We start from the raw sequence: 22,837 nt of genomic DNA, 5'->3' as shown, positions 1-22,837 counted from the left end.
CTAACTGACCTCACATTCAGAACCTTCCCCATCAATCCTTCCATTGACACTGCGATTTAGAGTTCCTCCACTCCCCCTCTCTATCAGTATAAAATCTCCCTTGATGGAATAAGCAAATCTCCCTCTTAAGATATTGATCCCTTTGCAGTTCAGGTTCGACCCATCTTTTCTGAACAGGTCTTTTCTATCTGAAAAGACATTCCACATGCCAAAAGCCTGAATCCCTGAACAATACACCAGCTCTTCAGCCATTTATTTAATCTCCTTTATCCTTTTGTTCCTTCCCTCATTTGAATTTGGCATTGGGAGTAAACCAGAAATTACTACTTTTAAGGTTTTATTTACTTAACCTCTTAAATTGACTCTACTGCTTTAATCGTTTCCCTAAAAATGTCATTCTTACCAGTGTGTACAATCATTTCTGGCTTCTCAATCTCACCATTAACAACATGTTTGAAATATTTAGAAATGTTTGCAACACCAGGAAAGCAACAAACTGTCCTAAATTTATGCTCACTGCCATAGAATCTCCTGTCTATGCCTCTATCAGAAGAATCCCCTATTAACAATTAATCTATTGAATCTCGTCAAACGTTACTTAACATATGAATCATTCCAAGTGTCTAATAACAGCTGTCCATTCCATTTTCCTCAAAGAGACTATTTCCTTCTACAGTTCCAAAAACTGAATGTCTATTTGATAGAAGAATAGCCACTGGAGACTTTTGAACTACTTTTTAACCTTTCCCAGCAGTCATCCACCCATCTAACTGATCCTGCTGTGTAATAACTTTTCTAAATCTACTAGCCATCTCACTGTGTACCTCATATCTGCCCAGAATAATATTAAGCCTAAAAAAAAGTTTCAATAACACCTTATAAAATAAAGTACCTTTTGTTACCTACAGAAAATAATGTTAAAATGGAAAAAAATAAAATTATATATGTCAAATGTATAAAACTTAAATAAAATCAATCACTTAGCTGATTAACTAAATAAAAAAAAGACTCCTCTCAGAGTCATGGAGTCATAGAGACGTACAGCACAGACACAGACCCTTCAGTCCAATTCATCTACGCTGACCAGATCTCTCAACCTAATCCAGTCCCATTTGCCAGCACCCGGCCCATGTCCCTCCAAATGCTTCCTATTCATATACCCATCAAGATGCCTTTTAAATGTTGCAATTGTACCAGCCTCCGCTACTTCCTGTGGCAGCTTATTCCATACACGCACCATCCTCTGCGCGAAAAAGTTGCCCCGGCAGTCCCTTTTATATCTTTCCCCTCTCACCCTAAATCTATGTCCTCTAATTCTAGACTCCTCCACCTAGGGAAAAGACCTTGTCTATTTATCCTATCCATGCCCCTCATGATTTTATAAATCTCTATTTGGTCACCCCTCAGCCTTCGATGCTCAAGGGAAAACAGCCCCAGCCTATTCAGCCTCTCCCTATGTCTCAAATCCTCCAACCCTGGCAACATCTTTGTAAATCGTTTCTGAACTCTTTCAAGTTTCACAACATCCTTCCAATCGGAAGGAGACCAGAATTGCATGCAATATTTCAAAAGTAGCCTACCAACGTCCTGTACAACTGCAACATGACCTCCCAACTCTTATACTCAATGCTCAACCAATAAAGGAAAGCATACCAAACTCTTTCTTCACTATCCTATCTACCTGTAACTCGACTTTCAAGGAGCTATCAACCTGCACTTCAAGGTCTCTTTGTTCAGCAATACTCCCTCCTCAAAGAAAAATAATCTTCTGCAGAGCCAATCAAGTGTAGAACTCTCTGGAACAAAACTACAACTTCTTATTTTTAAAAAAAAGCTATGTTTTTTTCAGAAAAAAATCATTGTAATGTAAAATATAGAAGGTTTCGTTAGTAAAATTAGTAAGTTTGCAGATGACACAAAAATTAGTGATGGTGTTGATGGTGAGGAGGGTGGTCTCAGGCTACAGTCTGATAATGATCAGCTGGTAAATTGAGTACAGCAATAGCAGGTGGAATTTAATCCCAATAAGTGTGAGCTTATCCATTTTCTGAGGTCTAATAAATGAAGGATTTACACAATGAATGGTACGTTCCTGGGGAGTACTGAGGAACAAAGGGACCTTGATCTACAGGTCCATAGATCCTGAAGGCGTCAGCACAGGTAAACATGTTGGTGAAGAAGGCATACGGATGATTGCTTTCATTAGCCAGGAAGCAGAATATAGGAATATGGAAGTCTTGTAACAATTTTATAGAACATTGGCTCGGCCACAGATGGAATACTGTGTGCAGTTCTGGGTGCCACTCGATCAGAAGGGCATGAATGCACTGGAGAGGGTGCAGAGGAGATTCACCAGGATGTTGCCTGGGATGAAATGTTTCAGTTATGAGGAGAGATTGGATAGGCTGGGTTTGTTTTCCTTGTAGCTGAGGAGGCTGAAGGAGGATCTGATTGCAACACATTGTGAGAGTCATAGACAGAGTAGATCATGAGAATCTCTTTCCCATGGCAAATATATCTAAGAACAGAGTGCATAAGTTGAAGGTGAGGTCCAGAGGAAATCTGAGAAAAAAAATTTTCATTCAGAGGGCCGGAGATATTTGGACGTGCTGCCTGAGAGGATGTTGGTGTCAGGTACTCTCGCATTTTAGAAACACCTGGATGAGCAATTAAAATGTTGGGGTATAGTAGGCTCTGGACAAAGTGCGTAAATGGGAATAGTGTTGTTTGTTGGTTAACATGGTTATGGTGGCCTGTTTCTGTACTGTATGACTCTATGTAATTTGTGGCAACCAACCTAACAAATTGTCATTTTCTGGAATAATGGAGAAAGTTCAATGAGAAGAATATAAGTGGAATCCTTACTCTAGGATTTATTTTCTCTTAGAGAGTTGTGCATCTTTGGAAATCAGTGCAAGTGGGGTTGTTGAATATCTTTAAGATGGAAGTAGACAGATTCCTGTTAGGCAGGGGAATCAAAGATTATCAGGGCTAGATGGGAATATGAAATTCAGAACACAAACAGATGAACCTTGATCTTATTCGAATTGTGGAGCAAGCTTGAAGGGCTGAAATGCTTTTGCTCCAAATTCTTATATTCATATGTTACCTGATCCTTTCTTTTGCTTTGTTTCTCCTGACAGAAAAAAATTCCAAAAGTTTAAGGAAAGTTTGATCAAAGTACGATCTGTTGTCCTCATGTTTACAAATCGCAGAAGATTTCTCAGAGTAAGTAAAAATGCTAAGTGCACAAAATCATTCCAGACTCCATGTCCATCTCGTCCATTTCTGTATGGTCCACCTGGTCCATGTCCCCTAGCCATAAGGTTTGTGTCCATGTGATCTGTAATGTGAAACATTACTATGAATGTGCGAATACAATAGTCAAATCATCAGAAGATGTAATGTAAGGTCACATGGCAATTGGGAGGTAGTTCTCTCTCGAAGCATGATGTGAAATCTTTTCTTGTATTTTTAAGTAGTGTTTGACACAAACCTCCTCCAATCTTTTTATCAGCCCCATTCCAAACACAACAAACTAAAATAACATAATGGTTGAAGTGGGTCTTATTAATTATTTGTCACCCTTTCAAGAAGAAATTGTACTTGGTAAGCATTCCTAACTAAATCGCCATATCTGATAATAAACTAACTATTTTTGTGGGATTTGGCTGCACAAAATCACTATTATATATCGGTGAATACTGTTGTTAAGCTTCAAAGCAATTCATCCTGGAGCTCAATCTCTGATGAAGAGTCCTGAACCACACAAAATACAATAGATTTTCTCCAGAATTTGGATAAACCTCCCAACAGCAATGATAACAGGGGATTTGGAAAGTCTGGCAGAGAATAATGGCATGTACATGAAATATATTTAGATCTTTCAAAAATGTGAAATAACATTTTATTTTTCTTACATTTCTTCTCTTTGTAGCTACGAGAACAGAAACGTGAGAGGATTGAGATGGTAATAAATTTCATTTCATATCATTCTTGGTCTGTCTCCCATTACAACTCATACTTGGGTACAGTACCATGTACGAGGGCTTCATAATGTATAGGTTAGATTCCCACATGCTGGGATATGGTATTGTATACTGTAGTATGAAATCACAAATAAGAATATGATCCCACAAACCGGGTCCTTCATACAGAGGGACAATGTCACATATATAGTGTTATACTCCAAATGGTTATGATCTGGAACGCATTACCTGAGAGCAATGTGGGGAAGTTTCAAAGAGTATTGGATGAACATCTGAAGAGAGAAAATGTCCAGGAATACGAGTGAAGGACAGGAGTGTGAGTCTAGCTTTTGTCGACAGCCAGTATGTGCACAACAAATTGAATGGCCTTATTCTATGCTTTAATCTGTAACCCAAACCCTAATCTATCAACCCAAATTCAAATCTTAGAACTAACTCATTGACCTCACCATAACCTTAATTGTCAAATCCTAATTCTAATTGATTTAACTTTAATTCATTAGCCCTACCTTTCACCCTCAATCTTAATCCATTAATCCATATCTCAACCCTAAACCTTGCTTCCTAACATTTAGATTTAAATCCAAGCAACATTGACTCTTGACCAATATGCTTGAATGTTAATGATTCTCATTCCCTCTTCCGACAAACCTTATGCTCCATCTCTATATTATTCCCGTTATCTCTCAGCTCATTCAACCAAATCTTGATGAGAAATATAAGAATTTATAATTTGGTAAATAGAGAAAGAGGATTATTATTGAGTTTGAGAGAAACCCTGAGTGATGCAGAGCTTTTAGGACATAGGTTCAAAGTTATCTGTTTTTCTGAAGCACACTTCACCTTCAACATGTCATGTCCCAAATTAGTTGCATGCTGCATCCCAAAATGTTGCTAATGTTTTTGTATCCTTTTTGATTAATTGTTTTCTCCATGTGGAGACTCAGCTTTGTTTGAAAGGTTATTCTAAAATGAGACGTAACCTTTCAGTTTTCAGAACGAAGGGACGCCTTTAAAATTAGGTGTCACCCTAACAGGATAGAAATGAGGAGAAATATTTTCTGTCAGAGGGTTGTGGAACTGTGAAACTCATTGCCTCACAAGGTAATGGGGTTGGGGTTGTTAAATATTTTAAAGGCAGAGTTCGAAGGAATCATATTAGGAAATAGAATCATCAAAGATCATCAGAAGGAGATTAAAATGAAATTTGAAATGCAAACAGATCAGCTTTGATCATATTCAATGGTGGAGCAGGCTCGAGAGGCCAATTGGTCTACTTCTACCCCTTTTTAGATACTTACGAGTCTTGCACACATTAGGACTGAGACACATCAAAGAAACTTAGGAAGTGAAAAACAAATTATACAACATGGGAAGGTATTGATTGTTGGATCATGGTTGAGATGGAGATGCCACAGGAACTGTTAACTGTAAATGTAAGTTATCCAATGAAACTCAAACTAGACAAGTCGACTCTGATTGGTCAGGACATTGCCGTGTGGAATGTAGCATGGATTGGCATCTCCAAGACCTTTACCTGAATAAAAAAAATGCATTCTGCTCAAAAAATCAAGATACTGGGTGTGAATATACAGTTATGATAAAACATGATAATTCCGTTCCCGTGTAATCCTGAGTTATAAGAAAATTGCATAATAGCAGCACCATTTAAACCAATACATTACATTGTATCACATTATAACCAATACAGGTAAGAGAAGTTTGCATTCTACAAATAAAGGTCTAAATTCTTCAAATGCATTATAGCCAATTCACATTGAAGAAACGCGTGTTATAGCAGAATCGACTGTAAGTAGCTTCTCGCACAAACAGTTGAATCACACTGCAAGCCTGACTGGCAAACTTGAATTGGTTATCTATATAATGTTTAGTACAATTGGGATTATTTCGTAAATGCTATCCAAAAGCAGAATCACATCTATCATTGGGCATGGTGTATTGAGACAAGCTAATTAAGATTGACAGTTAACAGTTCCTGTTGTATCAATCAGAATCCTTTTCTCATGCTATATGAATTATTGTTCCAATTATAAGTTTGCTTTCTTGTATCCCACTCTGATGAATGCAAGGCAGAAAAAAACACTTCTTTTTTTAAGCAATGTTTAAATTCTGCAGTACCAAGTAATTAACAGTTAATTTGCTGAGAATTTAGTTATAAATTAATGATCTTTTTAATTAGGAACAAACGATGAGGGAAGTGGTGAATGTTACTCACCTGGACATTCCTGCTGAGTTGGCCTCCTTACTCCAAGCAGCAGCAGGTATGGTTTTTGATTCTTAATTCATTATGATTCATTATTCTGTTGTTTTCTACCTCTGTGTATGTCTCTTTCTCGCTGCCTCTCTTTTCCTTGTCTTTTTTTAAACCCATGCCTTTCACACACTCTCTATATTTCTGCCTGTTTTCATTGGATATATCACACCAGTAAATAACTCACTTTGCGCCTGACTGCACTGGAACAGTTACATATAAAGTAATCCAGGAGCACAATCTGGAAATCCTCAACTCAAATGTCGCAGAAGTTGCAATATTGCACCTCAACTCTAAAACCTGAGAGATCAGAGCTTTAAATACACACCAAGCCAGTGAAATGATGTGGTGATATTCATTATCTGGGGCGTCGGTACCCAGAGATTATAGTGATATATTTCAAAGTTTACTGACAACCTCAGTACAGAAGATAAATGGATGAAATCTGCCCACTTGTTTGTTGTTGCTTTACTTTGTGGTTTGCCTTTTAAAAGTTGCAGTACTTGTTGTTTACAACTCAATGAAATATTGCCCCCTTTTGCTCACTGTGAAAAACATGTTGAAAAAACTTAGAAATATGTTGATGTCTGAATTTTCTTTTGTTATTGTGTAGCTGATAAAGAAAACCAGAATGAATGTATTATCCAGAGTGAAACTCCAAAGGTCCAATCACAGGAACAGCTAGTAATGGCTCTTGATATCAATAACTATCCTTTTTCCAACTTTGTACGGACTCACTTCAAGGTAAATGTATGTGGGATCCTGTGCTGATTAGAGCACATAAATGATTTGGAGGAGGGTATAGAGGATGTCCCTTACATTGCTACTGTTGATGCTTTATTTCATGCAGAAGCACTTATTTGGTATGTTGACCACTCCACTGGATGAAGCTCTGACCCAGTCAGAAGAGGATTTGAAAGAAGAAGCTGTTATGGTCTTCAAACTGGTAAGGCTGATTGGGTTAACCGTTCACAAATAGTATGATATAACTGCAATGCACTGGCTGCAGCCCAGAGTGCAATTTAATGGCCTATTCCCCTACCTGTGCTCTCGTATTCAGAAGTTACTTGCTGGAGTGAGTCTTCCCCCAGTTTTCTTTGTCATGCTCCAGGCTTCCCCACTTGGTGTTTCTCACAAATAGCAGCAGTGGAAAATCAGGAATTTAGGGAAGTGCAGGTATTGACTGAGAACTTCAAGATTAGAGTTGTGCTGGAAAAGCACAGCAGGTCAGGCAGCATCCGAGGAGGAGGAAAATCGATGTTTCGGGCAAAAGCTCTTCATCAGGAATTGACTGAGGACTTCTCTACTGTGGCATTGTCAGTTTTATTTATACTCACAACATATTCTACCTGAAACATTTGATTCATGTTTAGTTTGTAACTCACTGTAGGCATCATTCAAGGATCTGTATGTGGCATTCAGAGAATATAATGATTATGCTTCTTTGATGTTAGGCACAAATGGTTTCGAAGTTCTCCACTTCATTTCCATATGAAACCAAAGCTGAAAATTGTCCCATTTCAGTTTTAATAGATGTGAAGTTGACAACCTTGCCCATAGAGGTGATGAAAATGATTTATGTGGGAATTGTGAATTTCAGAATGATGCAGTGGAGAGATACTCTCCAAAGTTCAGGAGGAGGTAAAAGTAAATTAATTGGATAAGAAAGCTTATAACATACTTAATGTGGGAATACTTGATGATGACCCATACGTCCAGTAGTAAATTTTCCATATGTCAAAATCTCATCCAAGAACACGAAGAATAAATTGAAAGGTTGTGGTAAACCACATTAACAGAGCTCCACCTGGTGGAAAGGTAAAGTACTGAGCTGTACAAATCACAGACATAATCCCTTCTCTGACAAAATGAACTCACTCAGAATGGTGATTTTTAAAAAATTTTAATTGGCTTACTGCTTCTGAAAGAAAGAGGAGATTTGATTGCTAACGCCTGCTGGAAGTTATGTGCTTGCACATGATGCGGGCAACTGTACTTGTGTTTGTCTGTTTGAATGTGTATATGTACACATGCATTTGCTTGTGTGTAAAAACAAATACCAACACTTCCTGAAGGAAATTGTGTGTCTCTGCTCCTATGAGTGTTTACATACTTGAGAGTGTACATTCAAGTGCATGTTTTCATGTATGTGTGTGTACTTTCCTGTGTGTGTGTGTACATGTTTTCTGTAAATGAATGACAGGAGAGGACAAGATTGAATTTGCAAGTCATTTATCTTCTGGACTTGCAGACTGAGCTCACACATTTTGGGAAGTAGCAGTGGTGGTGCTTATTAATTTACAGCTGGGAGAAAGGAAAGGAGTTGCCAAGTGCAACAGGGAAATTTCCAGTGTGAGAGATTCCTCCCGATATCAGCTCTTCGCATTTTCATATTTTATCCACTTTAAGAAGCTAATGTTCCTCTTACAGGTAATGAGATTCATGGGTGATCCTCAACTCAATGGCGCTCAAGAAATCCTCTTTGGTGATTACATAGCGCAGACTGGACTAGCTAACCCCAATCTGAGAGATGAAATCCTTGCTCAACTAGCCAATCAGGTGTGGAGAAATGCCAATGAGAAGAATGCAGAAAGGGGCTGGCTATTATTCGCTACCTGCCTCAGTTGTTTCGCTCCTTCTTCCAGGATGGACAAGTACCTGTTAAAGTGAGTAGATGTGAGGCAGGAGGGTAGGGTCAAGGGACAGGGAATGTGTTGTGGGGACAAGGTTGAAGGTGATGTAAGAGTGAACATGGTGGAAGGCTGGGGGCATGGAGATGGGTGGTGTGGGAAGGATGGTGGCGGTGGTTGCAATCATGAAACAAGAGGACTCTATGTGAATCAAAAACTGAAATTGCTGGAAAAGCTCATCAGGTCTGATAGCATCTGTGCAGCCAAATCAGAGTTAATGTTTTGTGCCGAATGACCCTTCCTCAGAACTCAGGTCACTTGACTCGAAATGTTAACTCTCATTGCTCTCTACAAATGCTGCCAGATCTGCTGAGCCTTTCCAGCAATTTCTGTTTTTGCTTCTGATTTTTAGCATCCGCAGTTCTTGATTTTTTTTACTCTGTGTGAAAATTTGCCCAAATCTGTTCCCAAATCTTTAACAAATCCTGTCATGTTTCTGTGGAGAGAAAACAGAGTCAATATTTCAAATCCAGTGACCCTTCTTCAGAACTGTTTGTAGTTCGGAAAAACTTGGTAAATGTGCTGAAGATGGGTGGAGGGAGGTAGGGGAAGTAAACAGTCTGTGGAGATGGAGTTCAAAGAGAGATGCTGTGGCAGTGCTGGTGTTAGACTGGGGTGGACGAAATCAAAAATCACACAGCACCAGGTTATAGTCCAAAAGTTTTATTTGAAGCAGCAAGCTTTCGGAACGCTGCTAGCTGCCTGAGGAAGGAGCCGGGCTCTGAAAGCCTGTGGTTTCAAATAAACTTGTTGGACTATAATCCAGTGTCATGTGATTTTTGATACAGTGAGAGAGAAAGAAACACAGCTGGGCAGACAAGCGAATAGATAAAAGTCAGCTTGGGAAAAGAATAGCTGCTAATTGGGACCATTGATAGCTGACAATAAGTTGTGGTAGCAACCCATGCGAGGAGCACTGAGGCTTATTTTACCAGTCATGATTTGGAGGTGCTGGTGTTGGACTGGGGTGTACAAAGTTAAAAATCACACAACACCAGGTTATAGTCCAACAGGTTTAATTGGAAGCACTAGCTTTTGGAGCGCTGCTCCTGATGAAGACTAGTGTGTTTCCAATTAAACCTGTTGGACTATAACCTGGTGTTGTGATTTTTAACTGTATTTTACCAGCTGTGGCATTTTTGAAAGTAATTTTAAAGTGGGACTGCTTTTCTTAAAAAAGTGCATTGATTTTATTCTGGATATTTAACTTACATTCAGTATCAAAATTGATTTGAATAGAACAGACTCTGCAGCCTCCATTACCTGAAATCTTCATCTACACAATATCCAATTGACAAGTACCCAGGCTTACAGTAGAGATATTGCTGCTTTCTTCCAGCTGTTCATTGTGTACCGTGTCATTTTTCTGAGTATGTGGTATGAAGGTGGAAGTTTACCATAGGCTGGGATTCAAGGCATTTGACTAACATTAGACAGATACAATGCTTGTTACAAGTTGTGGGTAGACAAAGGAGAAAAATCATCTGGAGGTCACCCAGCCCTCCTTCACCACCCACCTTCTGACATTCTCCTCTTCTCTCTGCCTTTGTCCATCAGGTTTGTTTCAGATCATGCCTATGATGGGTTTAAATCTGTGTGTCAGCACAAGCTCATGCAGGCAATGCAAAAGGCCAGGTATGGTGCGGATGGAGCCAGAAGCTACCCACCAAGTCTGCTGGAGTGGGCAGGCAACAAGAGGAAGGGCAACATTGCTTTAAATGTCTCCTGCTTTGATGGTAAGCACAGATTTCCCCAATCGTACAAGCTCAATTCATTTTATCCCATGTTTCTTGCACTAGAATTAAAGAGAAGAGCTTCATTGTGGTTGAATCCGTTTCGAGTCATAGAGATATACAGCACAGAAAGGTCCAACTCATCCATGCTGACCAGATGTCCCACCTGCCAGCACACAGCCCATATCCCTCCAAACCCTTCCTATTCATATACCCATCCTGATGCCTTTTACATGTTGCAATTGTATTAGCATCCACAACTTTCTCTGGCAACTCATTCTATACACACACCACCCCCTGCATGAAAAAGTTGCCCCTTGAGTCTCTTTTATATCTTTCCCCTCTCATCCTAAACCTATGCCCTCTAGTTCTGGACTCACCCACCCCAGGGAAAATACCTTGTCTATTTATCCTATCCATACCCCTCATGATTTTATAAACCTCTATAAGGTCACCCCTCAGCCTCTGACGGTTTAGGGAAAACAGCCCCAGTCTATTCAACCTGTCCCTATAGCTCAAATCTTCCAACCCTGGTAACATCCTTGTAAATCTTTTCTGAACCCTTTCAAGTTTCACAACATCCTTCCAATAGGAAGGAGACCAGAATTGCACACAATATTCCAACAGTGGCCTAACCAATGCCCTGTACAGCTGCAACATGACCTCCCAATTCCTACACTCAATACTCTGACCAATAAAGGAAAGCATACCAAATGCTTCTTCACTATCCTATCTACCTGCAACTCCATTTGTAAATCCAATTCTCTTGGCTTGGACACCCAGTTCAGGAGGTAATTTGTTCTCTATCAATTTTTTCTCTTTGAGACAATCTCTGTAGTTATAAAGTCAAAATCTTTGGTTAACATGTGAGCTGGAGAAAGGGCAACTGCTTGATTGTTCATCGGCTATTCTAGCAGAGTTTGGCCATTCTGTCAAATGTGTCTGTGCTAGTACTTTTTTCCACTTGAACCACCCAGTTTAATCACATTTCCCAACAGTATCTCTCCCCATCCACTCCACTCTAACACCACAATCCCTAGCACTCTCTTCATTTTAATAATTTATGTAGTTAGGACAATTTTCCACCTTATTCCTGTAGCTTTTACTATCCCACTCTGTCCATACTAACTCTCCCTTCATTTACTTAATGCTTTATTATCCCACTTCATCTAATATGAATCTTCTGCTCACTCCCCATGCTATCTAATACTCTTCTCAAATAGAGCAGGGAATTGGTTGTTTGAGCAACCCTTTATTCAGTGATCTCCCTTTCGAGGTGTTCAATAAATAATTCTCGCTTTCATCAGATATTTCCCAGATACTTTACATGGGCAACTGGCACTGTCAAACCTCTGTTCCAAAACATTTTATATTGATCTTGATACTAATTATTTTCGTAATGGTCTTAAATTGAGTTAAGGTTTGTTGCAGGCACACTGACTAGTGAAAATGCTTTGTTCCATTTACCACATCAAAATCCTTCATTCTGATCTGATGTCTGATCTAACCAAATTATAATAGGAATGATAGCAAAGTAAATAACTCTCTTTATCTTGTTTGCAGGTGTGAGCTTTCTGTGTCCAGTGAATTCATGGACGACAGGAGAGGAACTGGGACAAGATATTCTGTGTCACAGGTAACATCGAGGAAAGAAAAGCAACCATGTTAAAAATCACACAACACCAGGTTATAGTCCAACAGGTTTAATTGGAAGCACTAGCTTTTGGAGCGCCGCTCCTTAATCAGGTGGTTGTGGAGAATAAGATTGTAAGACACAGAATTTATAGCAAATGTTTACCGTGTGATGTAACTGAAATTATATATTGAAAAAGACCTGGATTGTTTTTAAGTCTCTCATCTTTTAAAATGACCATGTTAGATTCAGTTCTTTCATACACTGATACTTGTGTATGTGAGTGTAAAGGGGTATAAGTCTGTGAGAATGTATTGTGGGAGTGTGTGTGCGCGTGCAGAATTAATTTTGCTTTGCTCGGGAGTTGCATGAATCCACGTGGGATTCTGTAGATGCATCTTTTGGATTGGAGTCAGTCTGACCATGGTGGGACAGAGTCTCACGGGGAAACTCCCACCTTCAATACATTATCTGGGCCAACATGACACCCATTGTTAAAGTTCACTTGAGAATGTAACTTTTTTGTGATTTATATATGAAAGAACTGAAACCAACATGGTCATTCTAAAAGATGAGAGACTTAAAAACAATCCAGGTCTTTTTCGATATATAATTTCAGTTACATCACACGGCAAACATTTGCTACAAATTCAGTGTCTTACAGTCTTATTCTCAACAATCTCCTGATGAAGGAGCAGAGCTCTGAAAGCTAGTGCTTCCAAATAAACCTATTGGACCATAATCTGGTTGAGTGATTTTTAACTTTGTAAACCCCAGTCCAACCCCATCTCCAAATCAAAAACAACCGTGGTTTCATAGCAGGTGCCAGTGGTGAGATTTTGCTGCTGTCAGATGTATTCTCAAACAATACTGTACCTAAAACACCCCATCCCTATAACAGACATGTGGCTAATCACAAGAAAACTTATTTAGTGAACAAATGAGCTACATCTGAAATTACAGGTCTGCCTGTAAATACCCACTTCTATGGACATATACACAAGAACATGTATAGAGAAACATACACTCAGACTCCAACACGCACATATTCACTCATAAAACACATTACACACAGCACACAAATGTACACATAAAGAGATATGGGAACACAATTAGATGCTGTCACCAATACATGCATACACACATTGACACAGAAAAACACACATGCACAAATCACCTACGTGCACAGTAATAATGTTTGATGTTATTACAGGGGTGTGACAGAAGGCTGGCGAGGTTGGTCAGTGGCAAGGAAGAGTAAAGGTGAATGGGCCGAGCTTGGAGGTCATGACTATGCAATGGACCTTGTGTCTGACCTGGAACTCATGACAGATTTCCCAAGGCAGAAATCCTACTTCATCATTTCCTCGGAGGAAAAGTCAAGAAACCAGAAGAACAAAAATGTGTAGGTATTCCAGACCTGAAGGTGCTGAGTGCTGAGGCTGTTCCAGGTTTATAGATGGGTTTTTTTCTCTCTGATACTGCAAGCAACTCTACACCTGGTAACAGAGTCCATGTTTTCTATCCATCCATTTTAATGGCAACAGAGTTGGGAACTTCTAAACAGTAGTGCCCCCTATCTATGCTGAGCTCTATGAGCTGTCATTGGGTAACTAACAAGACAGTATCAGGGTTGATATCCCAACTGTATCAAATTTTAAAAAGTGCCCACAGACAGGGCAGACAAGCTATGAAGAAAATTGGGAGATTTGCAGATTGACTTCCAATTGGTTATTTGTGAGTTTCTCAAAGATTGTAGAGCTGAATAGTTTGCCACAAGCCTCATTAGTAACTTGTCTTTGTTCCCAAGCAGTGTCTTTGGCCATGGTTTCGACTCTGATGACGATATTCCCTCCCCTCCCGTCACACAGGCCCCCACCTTTATGCCAAACTCATCTGGACACATTTCAGGATCCACTGGGCAAGGTGAGATTGTTTTCGATGAGTTACCTAATGGGGAGTTAATAAAGTTTTTGAAAAGTTAACCCCTCTAAACTGAAACTAGAGCATTAACAATTTCCAGATGTTTCATGAACAAACGTCTAAGGTTTTTCTTGCGATGATTCTAGTTGCTGTTGTGTCTAAGCTGTAGTGATTCTTGCTTTAGGTATTTCTTTCTCTTGACTATTTGTATTCTTCTGATTATTGTTGGAATATTTTGTCTCTGTTTTTGATAGATTCCAATGCCCTCAATGAAAACCGCTCTCAAAAAGGACTTGATCGCTATCTTGATAGCCTGTTTGATCCTGTTTTATCACATGAAAATGGGGTATGGAACTTCAAATTCATTCTAAAAGGAAACATGTCAGTAAAATAGGATTCCCTCTTCCTAAAGGCAGTGAGAATTCAAGAATAAGTAAAAAGGATTCCAGAACTCGGGACTCAGTTAAGACTGTTACTGAAAATTTAAGAACCAAGATTAGAAAGATTGTTATCCTGGATAGTAATGGATGGATGAAATGGTCTCCCAGTAAATTCAGTTGAGTTATATCTTTTAACAAAAGAATTGTATGATGAAAATAGGTCCAAGGGTTAGAGACCTAAGTACCTACAAAGATAAATGATGTTGTGAGGATTACAGAATCATGAACAGCACAAAAGGGGGTCATAAGGACCTCATAACTGCCCAATTTATTAAAGTTTCTCTTAAAATCTCTGCTGTAGGCTCTGCTATAGCAAAGTAGGGCTACTATCCTCAAAAACAACTTCACTCTAACTTCATTCTGCATTATCTGTGACAATTCTAAATTGATGTTCCCTTGTTAGTGACTCCACAACCAGAGGAATAGTCTTTGCTCATTCATCCTATCAAACCCATACATAACTGAAACTGTTTCCTGTAAGTCTCCTAATCTTGCTCTCTTTCAGAGTCCCAGCATTTGTCCTACCACTACAATCTACCATAACTGCATTATCCTGATGAATTTACACTGTACACACTCCCTTGCTTTTAATGTCCTTTTTATAAAGAGCTCACATGACTATGCACTGTCTCTAAGTGTGACCTTAAAAATTAACATTACAAGCTGGGACAGTCTCTTCTACTGTTACTAAAGTTTCTGGGGATCTTTAACTGGCATTTTCCTCGTAGAAGGACAAACCACAACCTTCAACTTTCCTTCTTTACTCTTGTATCCATGACACAAATTTGTAAAGAAGAGTGTGACAATCCCTGAGGCAATGGGATCATGAAGATGGGATAGTGTCAACAATCAGGGAGATCAGACTAAATAACTTGAATTTGTTTCAGCATTCTTAATTAGTAATGGTGGACTCCTTGTTGTTCTAGAATGTCCATACTGCAAGTGATTTCAAAGGTTACTTTTTACAGTTAAACCCATGATAAGGAATCTGACCATAGTGGAGGAAGTGTTTGTGCTGCTGACCAGATGTCTCTGCCATGTAGATCTGCACAGTGGCAGCAAAACTGAGAGTTGCTGACCCCATTCTTTCAGTGGCTTTTGCATGATCCCATCAGTGAAGAGGATTCAAAATGTTTGGGTAGCTTGATAGCAACTCTGAATAACCAGTAGAGGTCACTGCTTTCACCCATTGCCTCAGTCCACTGAGGATTATTAGTTATGATTTATGCATTGTGCAAGATGAGGACATGCCTCAACCAGTATCAATGTTGTTTGACTTTATCCTGTATCACACTCTTTGCAACCAGTTGACTGACTCCCATTCAGGGTAAAATAATATTCTGGATGGGGTAGAATCCACAATGAAACAGACTACAAAGGGTATGTGGAAAAAGTGATTTTAGTGGAATTACCTCCCCTTAGTTATTGTATACATCTTCATTATAGTTAATGTCAGTGGTCCTCACATTAACTATTCATCCAGTTCCAAGAGAAGCCCTGAATCAAGCCCTTAGTTCTGCTCTTGTAATAGGAAATGAGGTTAAGGTAAAAGTTAAGGAATAAGTTTTGAGGAATTGTTAAGCTATCAAGCACAAAACCAAGAAAAATTATCAGCATTTTTCAGGGACAAGATGCTAGAATATCTTTAAAAATCGAAAATAACTACTTAACTGTAAGGAACTTTAGCTTGCAGTCTTCTGTAACTTATGGAGCTTTGTTAAACCATGGCTTAGGCACAGAAATTTAGTTAACTATCAGAGTTTGTCATGAGGTGGGATTTTGTTAGTGGAGTTTCTTATGTTATGGAGTTTCATTAACAAGTGGAGTTTTGTTAAGCTGCAGAGATTGTGATGTTGAAGGTTTCATTAACTGGTGGGGTTTTGTCATCTTGTGGGTCTCATTAATTACTGAAGTTTTGATATCTTGCAAAATTTCATTAACTAGTAAAGTTTTGTAGAACTTGGTGAAAAGAGTGATATGTCACCAAATCTTTATATTTTACGCCCATCAGGAAAAACCCAAGAATGCCAAATTTCAGACAATCATAGAATTTTATACTACAGGAGAAAACGATACATATTGGTTTGCAAGTCAACTCTAACTGCCTGAGATGTTGCCATAGAGAAATTGAAAGGGAATTCTAGGTTCCTGAGCTCCTGTAATTCAGTCAATGTGTATGGTTTGAACATATTTCCTTTGCTTGTAAAGATTGGGTCCTGCCATGTGAATGTATGTCAGTTCGAGGAAGCACCTATGTTAAGTTTGTAAACTTAACTGATTATTTTAAATATGTTGTTGTTGTAACTTTTCCACTGATTGAATCAAGCAACATGTTATTTTTACTGTTCAGAAAAGGCAAAGCATAGATTGTACCCAACAAATGTGTGCTTGCAAAACCTAAAGCAAAACAGTTGCTGTTAGATTTGATGTGGTGATTCAACACTTTGTGAACAGTCCTGCATGTGCTAATAGCTACACTAACAACCAATTTAAGATAATCAGTCAAACTTGCAACATGACACATTTGCACATGTCAGAAGCAATATACATTCATACACACACACACCTGTTCTCTGCAAAGCAAAAGTTCAAGCCTTCTGCATTTTTATGTATTACTCAGAAGCTTGTGCAGCCTATAGTTTGCTGTTATATTCTCCTAGCAACACTCCTAGCAAACAGCATTGAATTGTCAACTAATCAGCACTTCTGTGGTATAAAGTTTTTATGATTGCCTGAAGTTGACCAGTTTTGCGTTTGTTTGAAAGGTTCAATGACATCTCATTTCTCAGTAATATTCAAGTTCTGTACTAAGCCACAATAAGTTAAATAATGGGTGGCATCATACAGTATGTTTTGGTTTATAGCAGTTTTCTTCTTCCAATTTTGAGGATTTGGAGCGATCTTCCATAGTGTCAGCTCGAATGAAGGGAGGTGGGAAAGTAGGAGCCGGCAATGGATTTGAGACTCAGCAAAATTCTGAGACACCTACAGACATCCCTGGAGCCCATCAAGGTCAGTATTCTGTGGGGCTGTTTGACAGGACTTGCTAAAAAAGGTCTGTGTAACTTAGGCTTTTTGTTGTGATTGGAGTCAAGCAGAGAATATAGAACATGGAACATTACAGCGCAGTACAGGCCCTTGGGCCCTCGATGTTGCGCCGCCCTGTCATACTAATCTGAAGCCCATCCCACCTACACTAGTCCATGTACGTCCATATGCCTGTCCAATGACGACTTAAATGCACTTAAACTTGGCGAATCTACTACCGTTGCAGGCAAAGCATTCCATACCCTTGCTACTCTCTGAGTAAAGAAATTACCTCTGACATCTGTCTTATACCTATCTCCCCTCACTTTAAAGTTGTGTCCCCTCGTGTTTGCCATCCCCATACTTGGAGAAAGGCTATCCCTGTCCACCTTATCTAACCCTCTGATTATCTTGTATGTCTCTATTAAGTCACCTCTCAACCTTCTCTCTAACGAGAACAGCCTCAAAGCCTTCAGCGTTTCCTCGTAAGACATTCCTTCCATACCAGGCAACATCCTAGTAAATCTCCTCTGCACCTTGTCCAAAGCTTCCACATCCTTCTTATAATGCGGTGACCAGAACTGTACACAATACTCCAAGTGTGGCCGTACCAGTGACTTTTTTTACTGTAAATATTACTGCCTGTCACTGTTGCTGACCATAACAAATTTGGTCAGCACCAGTGAGCTCCATTGTTTTACAGTGGAGCAATGGGAATAAAGGAAAATACGCAAAGCTGTTTATTGAGGAGCCCCAGGTACTTTAGAAGAGAATCACCCGTTTCCCTTTGCCTGACCCTCACTGAGCAGCATTTCCAATCCTAGATGAAAACTGAAAGAACTATGGATGCTGTAAATCAAACAAAAATAGAAGTTGCTGGAAAAGCTCAGCAGGTCTGGCAGCTTCTGTGAAGAGAAATTAAAGTTAATGTTTCGGGTATGGTGACCGTTCCCCAGAGCTGATGGTAGCCAGGAAAATGTCGGTTTATATGCAGATGATCGGGTGGGGAGGGGCTAAGGAATAAACGATAATTGAGGGTAGAGCCCAAAGAGAGTGAAGAACAGTTGGACAAAGGAGTTGATAACAATCTGACTGGGAGGGTGAATAGCTAATAATGGAGACTGTTAGTGACTAACAGTAGGTAGTGTATAATAACAGACAAAGCCTGGTGTGCATGGTAGGGAATTAGGACATGGGAGAGTTCAGGCCCTAAAATTATTGAACTTGATATTGAGTCCTGAGGGCTGCAGGGTCCCTAAGAAGAAAATGAGATGTTGTTCTTCTAGCTTGCCCTGAGCTTCGCTGGAGCACTACAGTAAGCCTGAGAGAGAGACGTTGGCCAGGGAAGAGGCGATTCCCTCTGCTCCGTTGCCTCTGTAGGGATAGCTCCCCACAAGTCCGCATAGCTCACTTCTACCTCCTTCTGAAAATCCACAGATAGGACAGCCTGGGCAGACCCATTGTTTCAGTCTGCTCCTGCCCCACAGAACTCATTCTTTCTACCTTGACTCAGTCTTTTCTCCCTGGTTCTGTCCTTGCCCACTTACATTCGTGACTCCTCTGCTCTACACCAGTTTTGGAATTTTCAGTTTGCAGGCTCCAGCCGCCGCCTCTTTCCCATGGATGTGGAATTGCTTTATACATCCACTCCCCATCAGAGCTCTCCACTTCTTCCTGGAGCAAAGGCCTGAGCCTTTCCCTCCACCACCACCCTCCTCCTCCACTTGGCTGAGCTCATCCTCACCCTCAACCCCTTTTTTTAACTCCTCTCATTTTCTTCGGGTCAGAAGGGTGGTCATGGGTACCCACATGGGCCTCAGTTATGCCTGTCTCTCCACGGAGTATGTGGAACATTTCTTGTTCCAGTCCTATTCTGGCCCCCACCCATAACTCTTTCTCTGATATATCGATGATGTCATTGGTTCTGCTTTCCTCTCTCATCCAGAATTGGAAAGGTTCATCAATTTTCCTTTCTGATTTCCATCCTCTCTTGCTTTCACCTGATCTATCTCTGACTCCTCCCTTCCCTTCCTCGACATCTCTGTTCCCATTTCTGGGGATAAACTGGCCACTAATATCCACTATAAACCCACCAACTCCCCCAGCTACCTGGACTATATATCCTAATCCCTGTTTCCTATAAAGACTCCATTCAATTTTCCCAGCTCCTCCATCTCCATTACATATGTTTTGATGAGGCCAACTTTGACAAGGGGCCACGGAAATGTCCATCTTCTTCCTCAACCAAGGATTCCCCAGCACCGTTGTTGACAGGGCCCTCAACTGGGTCTGATCCATAACGTGCACATCCACCCTCATCCCCTCTCTTCTCTGCTGCAACAGAGATAGGGTTTCCCTTGTCCTTACCTACCATCCCACCAGCAACCACATCCAGAAGATCATCAGCCTCCATTTCCACCATCTCCAATGAGATGCCACCAGCAGACACATGTTTACCTCCCCTCTCTTGTCTGCCTTCTGCAGGGACCGTTCCATGTATGACATCATGGTCCACTAGCCCCATAGCACCTTCGTCTGCAACTGCAGAAGGTGTAACACCTGCTGATTTACCTCCTCCCCCCTCAGTGTCAAGGGTCAAACATACCTTCCAGGTAAAACAACACTTCATCTTCACTTCTCACAGTTTAGTCTACTGCAGTCGCTGCTCACAATATGGTCTCTACATTGGGGAAACGAAGCAAAAACTGGGTGACTGCTTCACAGAACATCTACATTCTGCCTGCTAAAAAGACCCTGAGCTTCCAGTTGCCTGCCACTTTTACACACCACTCTGTTCTCTAGTCAACATCTCTGTCTCGGGCTTGCTGCAGTGCTCCAGCGAAGCTCCGTGCACCTGGGGATCCTATAGCTCTCCACACTCTCTCCAATATCAAGTTCAATAGTCTTAGGGCCTGAACACCCCCATGTCCTAGCTCCCCGGACACACACACACACACACACCATTGTTATCACATCGTCTGCCATTACACATTACCTGTTGTTACCCACTAACCGGTTCCATTAATAGTTGTGCACTCTCCCACTACTTTGTCTATTCAACTATTCTTCTCTCTTTCTGGGCTCTATCCCTACCTATTATTTATACCTTACACCTCCCCCCGCCCTATCTTCTGCATATAAAGTGAAATTTTCCAAGTTACCATCAGTTCTGAGGAAGGGTCATTGGACCCGAAAATTTTAATTTTGATTTCTCTCCACAGATGCTGCCAGACCTGCTGAGCTTTTTCAGCAACCTCTGTTTTTGTTTCCAATCCCAGGCCTGTTGTAAACATACATGGAGTAAAAGGAAAGTTGAGAAAGTATAAAATAATGTCGCAGGTTTAATAAAAGAAAAGAGGGTGTTGTTTAGAATGTAATGTGCTTGATACTGTTGTTCTTAATGTTGTTCTTAAGGCTATGACCCTTCACAATTGAATGCCCAGCAGCAAGATTTCATTAACCAGCAAGCCTACCTCCTGGTAAGTTCCAATCTAATCAATCAAAAGGGAGGGGAGTGGTGACATCATGTTGATAGCGGTGAATAGCCCACATCCTCCCCTTGTGGAGAGGAGGATGTGGGCAAGGGAAACCCAGTAGCAGATCTAGATGGAGGGAAAAGGGTAAGAACAGTGGTGTGGGAAATTAGATACTCATTCTCCAGGGTCACGATAACCATGGGCAGGGAAATCCTTGGTTGGAGAGGGAGGAAGACCAATCACAAATGCTGCTTTGAGGCGTTTCAACAGGTGTGGTAGAGATTGAGAAACTGGGAGACTGGAGTGGAGCTGTTACAGAAAACAGGGTGTGAGCAAATGTAATTGAATTAACTGTGGGAATCAGTGGGCTCCTAATAAATACTGTATTTGTAGACACCCAATCGCCATAATGGAGAAAGAAAAATTGACGGAAGAAAAAGTCAAAGGTCGATCGTATGAAAAGAAGAGAAAGATGGATAATGGAAGTAAACTCAATGAAATTTTCCAGTTTAGACTGAAAGCAGAAAATGGCTGAAATACAGTCATCAATGTACCAGAGAAAGATAAATGAGGAGTCCCCCACCAAACACACTTTCTCCTCCCTTTTCAGAAAGTGACATCCTGTTCCAGTCCTGAAAGCTCATGTTTTTGGTACCTTTCTATACAAGCATAGATGATGCAACATCTTATCTCTCCAAGATCCAATCCCCTAAACATTTCTTCCAGGTGAAATAGTCTTTTCATTTTGTAGACTGCTCACAATGTGGTCTGCCTTTTGCAGGGAATCATATTGTAGAACACCACCTCTGTTCAAACCACAAACGTGACCCTTAGCGTCCAGTCACCTGTCACAACCATTCTCTGTTAATCTCACACTGATCTCTCTATTCTTTGCCTCCAGCAGTGTTCTCATGAAACTCAATATAAATTCGAGGAACAGCACCTCATCTGTTGATACGTCAATCTGCAGACTCCTGCACTCCACCGAAAATTTCAGACCATTGTCTCTGTATCCAGTTTGTTTCCTTACATGTTTGTTGTTTAATCTGTTTTTCCCTTCTTTCTGTTTTTAAATGATAGTTGCCCATAATTCTGCCATTCACATCTCTTCTAAGTATCCTCCATTTCTTTACTTGCCCCAATACTCCCTTTACCTTTGCACTATCAACTCTTATTACTTAATCGCTCCTGTCTTCCACCCTACCCTTCCCTTTTGTTTCAGTCCCTCCCCACCCCATTTTCATTTCAAACCTATTACATTTCTAACAATTCTCAGCACTAATGTAAAGTCCTCAACCTGAAACTTCAGCTCTATTTCCCATTCCAATAATGGTGCCTGACTTGCTGCGTATTTCCAGCATTTGCCAATAATAACTTATTATACTTTTCAGTCCTATCCAAATGTTGTCTTAGTGATTTTAAACGATTTGTGTGATCTCTTGTTTCCACTAACAGGCCCAGCAAATGACCCTGCAGGCCATGACCCTTCAAAACCAAATGACTAGTGCCAGCCCACCCCTCACCAGCCTTAACCGTGATCCTAATGTTGCCATGAAAGCCACCAATAGCACCCAGACTGCACCAGCTACAGCACCCAAACCAAAAGTGGCCTTCCCTCGTCAGGTATGTGGAACTGCATCTGAGAAATGTTACT

The 22,837-nt window shown here is 40.4% G+C and overlaps 1 protein-coding gene across 1 annotated transcript in view; it reads left to right on the top strand.

Annotated features, from left to right (window-relative positions):
* The window catches only part of LOC122560691 (unconventional myosin-XV), a 158,382-nt gene that overhangs the window by 62,435 nt on the left and 73,110 nt on the right, over positions 1–22,837 (top strand). The window contains exons 23-36 of the mRNA XM_087998065.1: positions 3,144–3,228; positions 3,938–3,970; positions 6,190–6,271; positions 6,875–7,005; positions 7,112–7,207; positions 8,692–8,927; positions 10,509–10,687; positions 12,248–12,320; positions 13,531–13,722; positions 14,131–14,243; positions 14,495–14,586; positions 17,569–17,692; positions 21,122–21,186; positions 22,639–22,806. Coding sequence (XP_087854191.1) covers positions 3,144–3,228; positions 3,938–3,970; positions 6,190–6,271; positions 6,875–7,005; positions 7,112–7,207; positions 8,692–8,927; positions 10,509–10,687; positions 12,248–12,320; positions 13,531–13,722; positions 14,131–14,243; positions 14,495–14,586; positions 17,569–17,692; positions 21,122–21,186; positions 22,639–22,806 — 1,669 coding nt within the window. The remainder of the gene's footprint in view (positions 1–3,143; positions 3,229–3,937; positions 3,971–6,189; positions 6,272–6,874; positions 7,006–7,111; positions 7,208–8,691; positions 8,928–10,508; positions 10,688–12,247; positions 12,321–13,530; positions 13,723–14,130; positions 14,244–14,494; positions 14,587–17,568; positions 17,693–21,121; positions 21,187–22,638; positions 22,807–22,837) is intronic.

Source organism: Chiloscyllium plagiosum, unplaced genomic scaffold, assembly GCF_037043375.1.
Source record: "Chiloscyllium plagiosum isolate Xiang-an unplaced genomic scaffold, Cpla_swu_hap1 HiC_scaffold_20, whole genome shotgun sequence".
In the NCBI taxonomy this organism is placed as follows: domain Eukaryota; kingdom Metazoa; phylum Chordata; class Chondrichthyes; order Orectolobiformes; family Hemiscylliidae; genus Chiloscyllium; species Chiloscyllium plagiosum.
Note: the sequence above shows the minus strand (reverse complement) of the source record. Positions and strands in the feature narration are given on the sequence as shown.